General features: G+C 61.5%; 1 protein-coding gene across 1 annotated transcript; it reads right to left on the minus strand.

Annotated features, from left to right (window-relative positions):
• Window positions 1-8717: 8717 nt before the first annotated feature.
• NEUROD4 (neuronal differentiation 4) lies at window positions 8718-9765 on the minus strand. The gene is given in 5 exon segments (XM_071732492.1): window positions 8718-8747; window positions 8749-9255; window positions 9257-9351; window positions 9354-9419; window positions 9422-9765. Coding segments are annotated over 5 exon segments (984 nt in total). The 5' UTR covers window positions 9708-9765.
• Window positions 9766-13481: the final 3716 nt, after the last annotated feature.

The following is a 13481-nucleotide window of genomic DNA, read 5'->3' on the forward strand; positions in this document are numbered from 1 at the left end:
CCATGAACCTGGGGGGGACCCACCCGGGAATCCCCCTGAGCCTGGGGGAACCACCTGTGGGGTCCCCTGAGGCTGGGGTGGACCCACCCGGGGATCCCCCTGAGCCTGGGGGGGACGCACCCGGGGATCCCTGTGAGCCTGTGGGGGGGGCCCCACCCATAGGGACCCCATGAGCCTGGGGGGGGGACCCACCCGTGGGTCCCCCTGAGCTTGGGGGGGACCACCTGTGGGGTCCCCTGAGCCTGGGGGGGGACACACCCAACCGTGGGGTCCCCCTGAGCTTGGGGGGGACCCACCCGGGGATCCCCCTGAAACTGGGGGGGGACCCACCTGGGGATCCCCCTGAGCCTGGGGGGGGGACCCACCCATGGGGTCCCCGTGAGCCTGTGGAGGGGACCCACCCATAGGGACCCCATGAGTCTGGGGGGGACCCACCCGTGGGGTCCCCTGAGCCTGGGGGGGGGGACACCCACCCGTGGGGTCCCCCTGAGCTTGGGGGGGACCCACCTGGGGATCCCTGTGAGCCTGTGGGGGGACCCACCCGTGGGGTCCCCATGACCCTGGAGGGGGACGCACCCGGGGATCCCCGTGAGCCTGGGGGGGACCCACCTGGGGTCCCCAACCCCCCCCGGGGCTCTGGGCTGCCCCACACCAGTGCCCACTGGGCAGGACTGGTCCTGCTGGGGCACAGGGACAGGGCCAGGAGGAGGGGACAGTGGTGGCCGTGACCTGCGTGGAGTCAGCAGCCCGACACCCCCGGCACCCACGGGGGTCCCTGGTGGGAGCAGAAAATCCGGGGGTGGAAGTGGGAAAGGGGCCCCCCCGGAGAAATAAAGATGGAGCCTGCGTGGGGAAGAGTTCAGCTCCTGAGCCCCCAGTTTGTCCCCAGGTTCGAGGACCCTGTCCCCCCCAAAAATGTCACCAAGTTCGAAGTCCTGTCCCCCCGAGTTGTCCCCATGATCGGGGGTCTTGCCCCCAAAATTTCCCACGAATTCGAGGGTCCTGTCCCCCCCAAAATTGTCCCCATTCTCGGGGGGCTTTCCCTCCCAAACTGTCCCCGTTATCAGGGGCCTTGCCCCCCCCCCAAATTGTCCCCACGATCAGGGGTTCTCCCCCCCCAAAATTTCCCCCCAATTCGAGGGTCTTGTCCCCCCAAATTGCCCCCAACTTCGAGCATCCCCCACCCCAGAACGAGACCCCAGGAGGAGCCCCCCCAGGATGAAACCCCCAGGATGAGCCCCCCCCATCCCACCCCAAGTTGAGCCGGGGACCCCCCCGCAGATTCCCTTCCCCCCCCCGAACCCCTTTTTTCCCACTCAGCCCCACATCGGGGGGGTCAGGGGGGGTCAGGGAGCCTCCAGCTCTGCTCCCCCCCTTCCCTCTTTCCCCCCCCCCCCTCTCCTTCCCGCACCCCCCGGGCTGGGCAGCAGCCGGGGGGGGGGGTTTGGGGGGGGGGGGGGGTCCCAGGAGCTGCTGCGGGGATTGGAGCTGCGTGACAGATGGTCCCGAGCTGGGCTGGAGTCCCCACGCCATCTGCCAGGGGTCACGGGTGACACCCCCCACCCCCCCCCCCCCCAAACCCCACCGCGGGGCGTGGAAAAAGCGGGTGAGGGGCCGGGGGGGGGGGATGATAAAAATGCGCCGGAAAATGGGGGAAAAAAGGAGGTGAGGGGGGGGCAGGCAGGATGGGGGTAAGTTGGGTGCCCCCCCCCCCTCCTCTCCCACCCCCCCCTGCCCACGATCTGGGGGGGTGGGGGGGTGGCTGGGGTTGGGGTATTGGGGGGGAAAGTGGAGATCATCGAGTCCCCCCCCCCCCCCGTTTTGGGCCCCCTCCCCCCAAGCCCCTCTCGGGGGGCGAAGGGCAGAGCCCCCCCACCGGCTGAAGGACAAGGAGGCTCCGGACCCCCCCCCCAAACTGCAGGTTGAGGGGGGGTCCAGCTCAGCAAAGGAGAAACCCCCCCAAATCCCCCCTCAAATTCCCCCCCCCCACACCCCCAAATCCCCCCTGACCCCCCCACCCCTGCTGGCAGGGACCCCCCCCCCCGATGGTCCCCCCCCCACCCTGGGGACACCAAATCCCTCCCTGTCCTTGTGCCCCCCCCGGGGTCCCACAGCCTTGGGATGGGGGTGACAGAGCCGGACACCCCCAAAACCCCCCCCAAAACTCCCCAAAACCCCCCCGGGCTGCACCCCGAGTGTTGGTGAAAAACAGAGAAGAAAGGGGGGGGGGGGGGGGCAGCATGAAGGGGGGGGCAGGTGTCCCCAAGCTGCCTCCAGCCATCTGCTGCCACCTCGGGGACTCCAGGGCCCCCCACTTTCCCCCCCCCCCATCTCGGGGGGGGTCACATCCCCCACCTGAGCGCAGCCGCCTTGGGGAGCGTGGGAAAGGGGGGGGGGGGGAGTTCTAGGACCCCCCCCCGAGGGGTTTGGGGGCTGCCCGGGAGCTTTTGCCCCAGATGAGATGAACTGGGGGGGGGACACTGCTGCCTCCCCCCCTCTCCCTGTGTCAGCACCCCCCCCAAAATTCTCGGGTCAGCTGTTCCCCCCCCCCCATTGGGAGCTCGGGTTCCATCCCCCCCCCCGGCAACATCATCAGGACCCCAAACCCCTGAGGGGGGGCACAGGAGGAGCCCCCCCAAATTTTGAAGGAGGAAAACCCCAGCAAGGGGTCCTCAGCTGCCTTTTTTTTTTTTTTTTTTTTTTTTGGGGGGGGGGGGAAGATGCTGCCCTGCGCTTGGAACCCCCCCAAAACAGCCCCGAGATCAAATGATCTGAGAAAAAAAACCCAAAACGGGGGGGGGGGGGGAGGATGATGGGACCCCAGAGCAGCATCCCCAAACCCCCCCCCCCAAAAAAAAAAACCCAACCCAACCCGGGCCAGCACAGGGGGTTTGGGGGGGGGGGGGGGGGCGACACAGGGGACATTTTTTTCCCGTTCCTTCTGGGATTGAGCCGGGACCCCCTCGGGTGGAAGGGGGGGGGGGGGGGGGCCCAGAGCGTGGTTTGGCAGCTGGGCCGGGGGGCCCCCCCGGGGCAGAGGTTAATGAGGGGTTTAAGGGGGGGATGGATGGGGGGGGGGGGGTCCGGAGAGGCCGTTGCTCCATATGGGACACGCGACCGGCAAAGGATGGGGGGGGGGGGGGGGGAGGAAAAGAGGGGGAAAAAGGGGGAAAGAAGGAAGCTGCGCGTGCCAACGTCCTGCCCCACGCGTGGGGGGGGTCTTAGCTTCCCCACCCCCCCCCCACTCCCACCACTCCCTCTGCCTGATCACCACAGAGACGGGGGGGGGACATGGACCCCATCCCCCCGCACCCCCCCCCTTTCTCTCCCCACCACCCCACAAACCCCAGGGGGGGTTTTGGGGGGGTCCAACCCAAACGAGGACCCCCGCACCCCCCACCCCAGTTTTTTTTTGGGGGGGGGGTTGTAGGGAAGTCGCGTCCGTTGCCCCCGAGCGTCAATGAGAGGGGGGGGGGGATGGGCTGAGCCCCCTCCCCATTTTTCCCCGCCTGGGGGGGGCTGGGGGGGGTGGGGGGTGCAGCCCGGCCCGATCCGATCCATCAAGGGTTAATGAGCTATGAACGGGCGGATTCAATTAAAAAGGGGGGGGGTTTATAAAAGGGGGGTGGGGGGGCGAAGCCGGCGGCAGACGGCGGGAGGAGCCCCCCCCTCCGCCCCCCCCCCCTCCTCAAGGCTCCATCTGTGCCGCCCCTTCCCCTCTTTGTGCTCCCTGAAAGAACCGAAACGGCACAAAAGGCACCGAGACCCCCGGGGGGGGGAAACTGAGGCACGGGGGGGGGGGGCTAAAGGAAGGTTTGAAGACCCCCAAACCCCCCCCCCCCCCCCCCCCCCAGTCCTATCCCAGGGTGAAATTCTCGGGGGTCCCTCGGGGGTGCAGGATGAGCCCCCCCCCCCTTCCCATCAGGCTGGGGCCACCTGCAGCCCCATGGGGGGGGTTTGTGTCACCCCAGTGTCCCCATTGTCGTCCCCCCCCTCCCCAGCCTCCAGGCCCCCCCCCGCGGTGAGGATTTAACCCTTTGCAGAGCCTTGAAAATTGAATTGAAAAAATCGAATTAAATTGAAATTAAATTGAAATTAAATCGAAATTAAATTTAACCCGTGCAGGGAGGAAGCGAGGAAAATAAAAAAAAAAAAAAAAAAAAAGGAGGGGGGGAGTTTGTGCCTCAGTTTCCCTTGAGCTGACAATGCCCCCCCCCCCAAAAAAAAAAAAAAAAAAAAAAAGCCTGATTACAACTTGGGAGGGATTGGGAGCTGGGAGGGGGGGGGGGATGAGTTTAAAGAGGGGATTATTCCTGTACAAATTCTGATTAAACCCCCCCAACCCCTCCTGCGACAAGATTAAACCCAGCTCTAATCTCCCCCCGGCAATAAACCCAAATCTCTCTGCTGGGGGGGGGGTTATCTGGGGGGGGGGGGGGGGGGAAGGGATTAAAACCTGGGGGGGCTGAATTTGGATTAGAATAAAAAAAAAAAATCAAATCAAAGAATCCAAGAAATCAAATCGGCCCGGGAACGCCTCGAACGCTGCTCTGTCACCTGCCAGGGATGGGGGGGGGGGCGGGGGGGGGACACCAAAATGCCACCAAAATGCCACCAAAATGCCACCAAAATGCCACCGTGGCCTTGGGATTGTCCCTCCCTGTCCCCTCCTGTCCCTCCAAAGCCCCCCCCAGCCAGGGGGTGATGGTGGCACCCGTGTCCCCCTTCTTGTCACCAACCCCCCCCCCCGGACACCGAGGGGAGGGGGACGGGACACTGAGGACCCTGGGGTGGAGCCAGGACCCCCCCCCCGGGGCTCCTACTGGAGAACTGGGATGGGTCTGGGGTCTCTGGATGCAGATTCCCGGGAATTTTTTCCTGTTGTGCCCCTCCCCAGCAGACAAAGGCTCTGCCCGGATGGATTCCGGGGGGGGGGGGGGGAGCCAAGGGAAAATTTTGGGATCATTCCTCATCCAGGGGGGGGTGGGAGAGTCTGGAGTGAACTGGGAAGCAGTGGGATGGGGACACGGCTATGGAAAGGGGATTCCCCCCCCCTTTGGGTCCCATGAGGAGGGGAAGGGGTGGGGGAACCCCCAGAACCTTTTGGGTGGTGGGACCAAGATTTTCGGGTGATGGGATCAACATTTAGGGGGTGGGACCAAGATTTTTGGGGGGTGGCACAATATTTTAAGGTGGTGGCACCCACTTTTTGGGGGCCCCTTCCTCCCCCTCTTCTCATCCAGAAATTTGGGTGCCAAAGGCTCCTGCTCCCCCCTGGGGGGTCAAAGAGGATTAAATCCCGAGCCACCAGTCTGAGCTCTGGGTTTAGTGGGAAAATCCCAGTAGGTTCCCGGGCCGGGCACATCGGGAGCTCCGGAGCTGCCCGAAAGGATCGGATTTCAGCCAAGCCCCGAATTACACCTTGAAAATCCTTGGAAAATCGCAGCTTTCCAGAGCTTTAACCACGATCCGGCTCCAGGAGCTCCCAACCCCCCCTTGGGAAAACCAGGGAGGCTCCAAACCTGTTCCCCTCCCAACCCCGAACTGGGAGAAGAGCTGCTCCTAACTGGGATGGGTGCAACACCCACTCCGGGGGGGGCTTCTCCACCGGGATGGGGGGAAATTGGTCCCGAATGGATTTCCCAGCTCTGCTGTGACCCCCCCTGCACCTTCCAGACTTCCCAGTAGCCTAAAAAAAATAAATAAAATAAAATAAAATAAAATAAAATAAAATAAAATAAAATAAAATAAAAAAATTTCTGGTTTTCCAGGATTTCCAGTCCTGGTTTCCAAGCAGCTCCTGGGGTGCCAGAGAGGGGGGGGCTGGAAGAGGAGCCCCACATGGTCCTGGTTGGAGGCAAAGTCGCCAAGAGGTGACCAAGGGTGGCCCCAAAAGTCACCCAAGAACCGGAGCCCAAAGCTCCAGGAGCTGCTCCCACCCTTCCTGGGCCTTTTCCTAAAATAAAACCCCCTCATCCCACGGGAACAACCTCCTGGGAGCTTCCACCCGAGCTCCTGCGTCCCAGGTGCCACACGGGGACCCCATGGGTTCTCAGCTCCCCCCTTTTTTTTTTTTTGCCTGGGGGGGGTTTCACCCGATTCCACCCGGATTTCCCCACGGATCCCCCCCCCCCCGCTTCCATCGGGAATCAGCTGTGTCCCTGGATGGGCTCCCTGCCCTCTTGGCACAGGCTGCTGGAAGGGGGGGGGACATTCCCCGGCTGTCACCCCCCCGGGGGACCTGGCACTCAGCTGGGCTTGGCCAGCGAGCCAAGGGACAAAAAGGGGGGGGGGGGGGACACGGGGACACAGCTGGACCCCAACACCAGGGGGGCCGTGGCTTGGCTGAAGCTCCCAGAGCATCATTGGGGGTCCCCTTATTTTTGGGGTGCACTCCATCTACTTGGGGGGGGGGCATCCTAAAGAGGTGAACCCCAAAATAGCTGCCCCCCCCCCCATTGAGGTATCCCAGAGGAGGTGCCGCCCCACCCCAAGTAGATGGGGTGCACCCCAAAAATAAGGGGACCCCTAAGTAGGTGCCCCCCCAGATGCTTGCACTGCAAAGCAAGGGCCCCCCGAAGTGGGGGGACCCCAAAATAGGTGAATCCCCCCCCCCCCAAAGCAGCCATATCCCAGAGGAGGTGCCCCCCCCCCCCTCCAAGTCCATCCCGACCCAGACACATCCCTGGGGGGGCTGCACCCCAAAGTAGCTGCACCCTGAGTAGATGTCCCCCCCCCCCAGATGGGTGCCCCCGAAACCTGAGTGGCCCCCCCAGCCATCCCCCTCCCCACTGCAGCCGCTTCCCCACAGCCCCCCCCAGCAGAGCCCCGGAGCTGGGAAGGTCCCCCCGGAGCCTCGGCAGCTGCTGAAGGGGGGGGGGGGGGAGGACACAGCACTGAGCTGCGTGGGGGGGGACACGTGGGGACACGTGGGCAGGGGCTGGCACAGCACGTGTGGCAGAGTGGGGGGGGGGTGAGAAACCCCAAACCCACCCCCCCCATCATCCTAAAGCCCCCCCCATCATCCTAAAGCCCCCTCCCATCATCCTAAAGCCCCCTGCCATCATCCTAAAGCCCAGCAGCACCTCCACTGGGAGACCACCCCCCCCCTCACCCCCCCCCATCCCTCTGGACACCACCCCCCCCCCCCACTCCATCCCTCTGGAGATGACCCCATCCCTCTGGAAATCCCCCCCTGATCCCTCTGGAAGGGACCCCCGGGATCCCTCTGGAATTACCCAACCCAAAGCTGATTCCCGAGGGAATCCCAAAGCCAAATCCCAGATCCACACCCGGAGCTCCGAGTTCCCTCCCCAGACACCAAAACCTGGAGCAAAACTGCTCGAAACCAACCCACAACTTTATTCCAGCTAAAAACCCCAAGTCTGAGTCTTTTTTAATTGTTATTTTTATTTTATTGGGGTTTTTTTTGGGGTTTTGGGGTGGGTTTGGTGGGGTTTTTTATTTTTTTTTTTGTGTTTTTTTTAATTACAATTTTCTTTACAAAAGGATAAAATTCTGCTCTTACTAAAAAGGGAAGAAACCCCCCAAGACCAGGCTTGGGTCCCAATTCCCACCTCTCTCCAAAACACTTCTGCAAAAAAAAAAAAAAAAAAAAAAACAAAACACTCGCCCAGATTTTTTGGTGTTTTTTGGGGGGGGGGAAACCAAAAAGATTTGCATAGGTTCTCAAATTTATTGCTCATCTTGGAGGAGGAGGGGGAAAAATTCACCAACTCCTTGGGTTTGATGGGGAATATTGGGTTTGATCCCCCCCCAAAAAAAAAGAAAAAAGAAAAAAAAATGGGAGCGGGAAGGGAGGGAGGGAAGAAAAATAAGTTAAATAAATAAATAAATGGCTCATAAATAAAGCTGGAAAAGGAATAAAATAAATAAAATAAAAATAATATAAAATAAAATAAAATAGAATAGAATAAAATAAAATAAAATAAAATAAAATAAAATAAAATAAAATAAAATAAAATAAAATAATAAAATAAAATAAAATAAAATAATAAAATAAAATAAAAAAATAAAATAAAATAATAAAATAAAATAAAAAATAAAATAAAATAAAATAAAATAATAAATAAAATAAAATAATAAATAAAATAAATAAAATAATAAAATAAAATAATAAAATAAAATAAAATAAAATAAAATAAAAAATAAATAAAATAAAATAAAATAAATAAATAAAATAATAAAATAAAATAAAATAAAATAAAATAAACCCCAGAGGTCTTCACCAAAGCAACTCCAGCATGGAAAAGGGGATGTGGAATCCAAGGGATTTGGCTCCAGCTGATGGGAGGCAGAGGGGGTGTCCGTGTCCCCCTCCCCATCCTGCAAAAGGAGGAAAAGGGGATGGAAAAAAAAAAAAACCACAAAAAAAACCAAAAAAACCTTGGGAATGGCTGAGCCCAAGTGCTGGGGGGTGAAGCCACCTCTGGGGGGGAGCAGGAGGCAGCGGCTCAGCTTCCAGGGGTTGCTGCTCCGGGGTGCTCCTGGGGAGAGTTTTGGGGTCACCCAGGAGCCGGTGGGAGAGGAGGGAAAATCCAGCTGAGTTTTCCACAGCCGCATCCCACGGAGACGCTCGGGAGCCTCTCTGCTCCCGGCTGGAATTTTGTCCGTGCCCGGAGCAGCTCCAGGACGTGGCTGAGCTTTTCCCCCCCCCCCCAAAAAAAAAAAAAAAAAAAAATTTTGGGGTCCCTCCTCTACTCGTTGAAGATGGCGTTGAGGTGGGGGGGCAGGCAGGGGGGGCTGGAAGGCTTCGTAGCCCCCGTCCAGGGGGATCTCGTAGCGAGGGAGGGAGGGGGGGAAGGGGGTGCTGGGGCCCTGGGGTCCCCCCAAGGGCGAGCGAGGGGTAGGGGGCCAGGAGGGGTAGGATTTCTCCAGGTCTGGAGAAGCATCCGGCTTCAAGGAGAAGTTCCCAGTGATGCTGAGGGGGGGGGTCAGGGGTCCTCGTAAGGGGGGGGGGGGTGCAGGAGGAGGGGTGGGTGCCAAGGAAGCGTCCACCGAGGTCTTGAAGGGGGGGGGAGGCTTCAGGTGCAGCAGTTGGGGCTCCAGGGTCCCGTAAGGGGGGCTGGGAGCCCCGGGGAGCGGTAGGCCGAAGGAGTTGGGTAGGGAAGGGTCGCAGAGGGAGGATTTTTCCTCCTGTTTTTCCAGGAAAAAGGGTTGGGGACCCAGCTGCAGGCAGCCGGCCACCAGGTTGCTGGTGGGTTGGGACAAACCCTTGCAGAGCATTTCCACGAAAATTCTTCCCTTCCAGAGTCTGCCCGCTCTCCAGCACCTCCGAGAGAGCCCAGATGTAGTTCCTGGCCAGCCTCAAGGTCTCGATTTTGGATAATTCTGAGTTTTGGAGTAACAGGGCATCACCCTCCTCAGGTTATCCAGGGCATCGTTCAGGCCGTGCATCGGGTGCGTTCCCGGGCGTTGGCTTTCACCCGCCGGGCCCGGAACCTTTCCAGCCTCGCCTTGGTCATTTTCTCTTCTTTGGTCCTCTCCTTTTGGGTTTTTCCCGTCTTCTTCCTCTCCTCTTCCTCCTCCTCCTCCTCCTCGATGCTCTCGTGCTCTGCAGACAACCGGGCACCAAGCTGCAAGGTCCTTCCTGGCCTCGTCCTCCTTGGAGCTCAAGTTTCCCCCGCCCAGGGTTGGGTGCCCCCCAGCTCTGCCATCTCCTTGGGCTTGGTGGGGGTCTTGGTCATCCCTGCAAGAAAGGGACAAGGAGACCAGAGGGAATTCCAGCTGGAAAAGTCAGCACGGGGGGGGGGGGGGGAAACTTGCCAGAAAGTCAGGAGACATCTTGAGGGTGTCAGGAAAAGAGGGGGAAATCAGCATCCAAAAGCTGCTTCCTGCCCCCCAACAGCACCCACAGAACCCAACAGCACCCCCAGAACACAACAGCATCCAACAGCACTCAACAGACTCAACAGAACTCAACAGAACTCAACAGAACTCAACAGCACCCAACAGCACCCACAGAACCCAACAGCACCCAACAGCACCCAACAGCACCCAACAGAACCCAACAGACCCAACAGCACCCAACAGCACCAACAGAACCAACAGAAACCCAACAGAACTCAACAGAACTCAACAGAACCACAGCACCCAACAGCACCCAACAGACCCAACAGAACCCAACAGAACCCAACAGAACCCAACAGCACCCAACAGAACCCAACAGAACCCAACAGAACTCAACAGAACCCAACAGAACCCAACAGCACCCAACAGAACTCAACAGAACCCAACAGAACCCAACAGCACCAACAGCACCCAACAGCACCCAAAGAACCCAACAGAACCCAACAGCACCCAACAGAACCCACAGAACCCAACAGCACCCAACAGAACCCAACAGAACCCAACAGCACCCAACAGAACCCAACAGAACCCATCCCCTCCTCACCCCCAAGAAGTTCTCAGGATTTTTTGAGGACCCCCCCAGACTTCTCCCTGGGACCCATCCCCAGGCTCCCAGCACCCAAGAACTCCACGGGGGGTTGTTCCCACTCAAAAGTCCCTTCCCTTGGTGCCCCCCCCCCCGACCTCGGTTGTCACCCCCGTGTCCTCCTGGGTCCCATGCCAACCAACCCCAAAAATCCTGTCCCCCCCCCGCCCTCCCCCCGACTCATTTCCCAGAGCTCCAGCACCTAAGAAGCTTTGCTGGACCCCCCAGCCCTGGACACCTCCCTGACCCCTCCCCCCCCCAAGGCAGAAAATCCCCTTTTTAATGCTGGAGAGGGGGGATTAGGGGGTTAATTGTTCCCTGCAGCCATCGGAGCCCCCCCGGGGACCCTGTGGCCCCAATTAACGCTTCAGCAGAGCTCCAGTCCCGTACTGGTCCCAGTCACCCCCCCCTCGACCAACTGGGATGCACTGACAGCCCTGGAGCTGGCAAAGTGTTGGGGTCCCCGTTTCTGGGTCCCCCTGGGGATTCGCTGTGGTTGTAGGGACCAGAGAGACCCCCCCCGGGATGGGCACCCACCCCCCCCCCACGGACACCCACCCCCCGGGACCCCAAACCAAAACGCGGGGCTCGGGCAGCTCCTTCATCTCCCCCATCACCTTCCTCCCCCCCGGGGGTGCCGGACCCCCTGCCCCCCCCCCAGCCCCCCCACCCCCAGCTCGGGGGTCCCCTCCCGGCTCCATCCCCGAGGGCTGCGGGGGGCGGGGGTGCCCCCGGTTCCATCCAATCCTTTTCCAGGCACCCCCGACCGCCCCCTCCAAAGGGGAACCCCCCACCACCCCCCACCCCTCCGGAGGGGGTCCCGTCCCCTCCTGTCCCGTCCCCCCCCAACCCCTCCGGGACCCGGGAGCACCGGGGGGCAGCGCAGCCCCTTCGTGTCCCCTTCGTGTCCCTTCGTGTCCCCTTCGTGGGATCGCGGGTCAACCCTTACCTGGGCTCCTCAAAAAGTCCCCGTTTGTCACTTGCCCGCGTGCATGGTGTCACGGCACCGGGAGCGGTACCAGGAGCGGTACCGGGAGCGGTACCGGGAGCGGCTCCGCTGTCCGGGCGGTTTTGAGAGCTCGGAGCTGCCGGCGGCTCCTGCCCCGTCGTGGGTCCCGCGTGGCTCCTCCCACGGGAGAGGTGACAGAACCCAGGCTCCTCCCCACTCCCCCCACCCCCCCTTCCCACCAGGGACCCCCCCCCCCGGGGCATCCCTCTGGGTGAGGACCCCCTGGGACGGGGACTCCCAGATGGGCCCCTCGGTGGCCCCCCCCGATGGGCACCCCCGATGGGGACCCCCAAATGAGCCCCCCCGCGACCACCCCCGCCTCCAGCTCCCCCCGAGTGGGGGGTGTCCCCCAGGGGTCCCCATCTGCGTGTCCCCCAGCTCGATGTGACAGTGACACGGAACTGAGGGGGAGGGGGGGTGACGCTGGTGCCCCCCCCTCCCAGCTCTAATGAGGGAGCGGTAATGAGGGGCGATAATGAGGGCCAGAAGGGGCCCAGCTCCACTCGCCACCGCTCAGCCGGGGGGGCTCAGCCCCCATCAACCCGAGGGGGGTGATGGCCAAAGCCCCCCCCCCCCCCACCTTTAAAAAGGGGTGACAGCCCCGGCTGGGAGAAAGGGGGGGAAGGGTGACAGCGATGACACCCAAAAGTCACCGCCCCATCCTCTCCAACCCCCCCACCCCTTAACACTTCCCCCCACCCCCCCAAAGCCCGGTCCGTCCATCTGGGCTGAAAGGGGGGGGCAGGGTGATGACACCCCCAAAAATCACCCCCCCACCCCCCCGTGGTTGGGTGGCACCTTTCTGGATGAGCTTCCCCCCCCCCCATGGGACGCCCCCCAAAACCCCCCTCGATCAGGACCCTTCCCATTCATCCCTGGGGCAGGCCTGGGGGGGGGAGGGTTGGGGGGTGGCTTATCACCAAATATAATTAATTCGTCCTAATTAATTCATTAGCGCCGGGCAGGAACAGATTGTGCCCAATAAATCTGCCTGGTGCCACCCGGCCCCGAGCGGTGGCCGCGCTGTCCCCTCCCTGTCCCCTCCCTGTCCCCTCCCTGTCCCTCCCTGTCCCCTCCCTGCCAGATGGCTCCAACAGGTCCGCCACCCGCACAAAGGGTTTTGGGGGGGGGGGTTGGGGGGCGACCCCTCCCCCGGGGGCCCCTGGATGGCGGGAAGAGGAGGGGACCCCCCCGTGAGTCCCCTCCCCGGGGGGACATTGTCTGGTGGCCACGTGTCGCCATTGTGCGGGGACTCTGCAGCTGGGGGGGCTGCGGGGGGCACAAACCCCCCCGGGGCCACTCGGGAAAAAAGTTCGACCCCTCCCCTTCCAGCCTCAACCCTGGGGGGGCATTAAAAAACTCCCCCCCCCCCCCCCCAGTGGGTGCTGGGGGTCTCTCGGGGGGGCTGGGGGGGCCGGGGCCAAGGCTCGCTGTCCCCTGGGTGTCACTTGGAGCCGTGGGACACCGGGAGGAGGTGTGGAGGTGACAAAGGGGCTCTGTCCCCTCGGGGTCCCCGGGGGTTTGGGGGCACCCATGGTCCGGACCACATTCCCCCCCCCCCCCCCAAGTCCCCCCCATGAGTGCTGGAGAGAGGAAACGGGGGGCTGGGGGACATCCTGGGCCTGGGGACATCCAGGGTGGAGGGGACAGGTCGAGGATGGGGACACTTTGAGGATGGAGGGGACACCCTGGGACTGGGGACACCCTGGGACTGCGGACACCCTGGGGAGGGGACACCCTGGGACTGGGGACACCCTGGGGAGGGGACACCCTGGGGAGGGGACACCCTGGGGAGGGGGACATCCCATGTGGAGGGGACACTTTGAGGAAGGGGACACCCTTGAGGATGAGGGGACAACCCTGGGAAGGGGACACCCTGGGGTTGGGGACACCCTGGAAGGGACACCCTGGGGTTGGGGACACCCTGGGTACGGGGACAGCTGGAGACTGTGGGGCCCCTTGAGGAGGGGGACATCTGAATTTGGGGACATCCTGGGTCTGGGGGACATCCTGGTC

This window comes from Heliangelus exortis, unplaced genomic scaffold (genome assembly GCF_036169615.1).
Source record: "Heliangelus exortis unplaced genomic scaffold, bHelExo1.hap1 Scaffold_100, whole genome shotgun sequence".
In the NCBI taxonomy this organism is placed as follows: Eukaryota; Metazoa; Chordata; class Aves; order Apodiformes; family Trochilidae; genus Heliangelus; species Heliangelus exortis.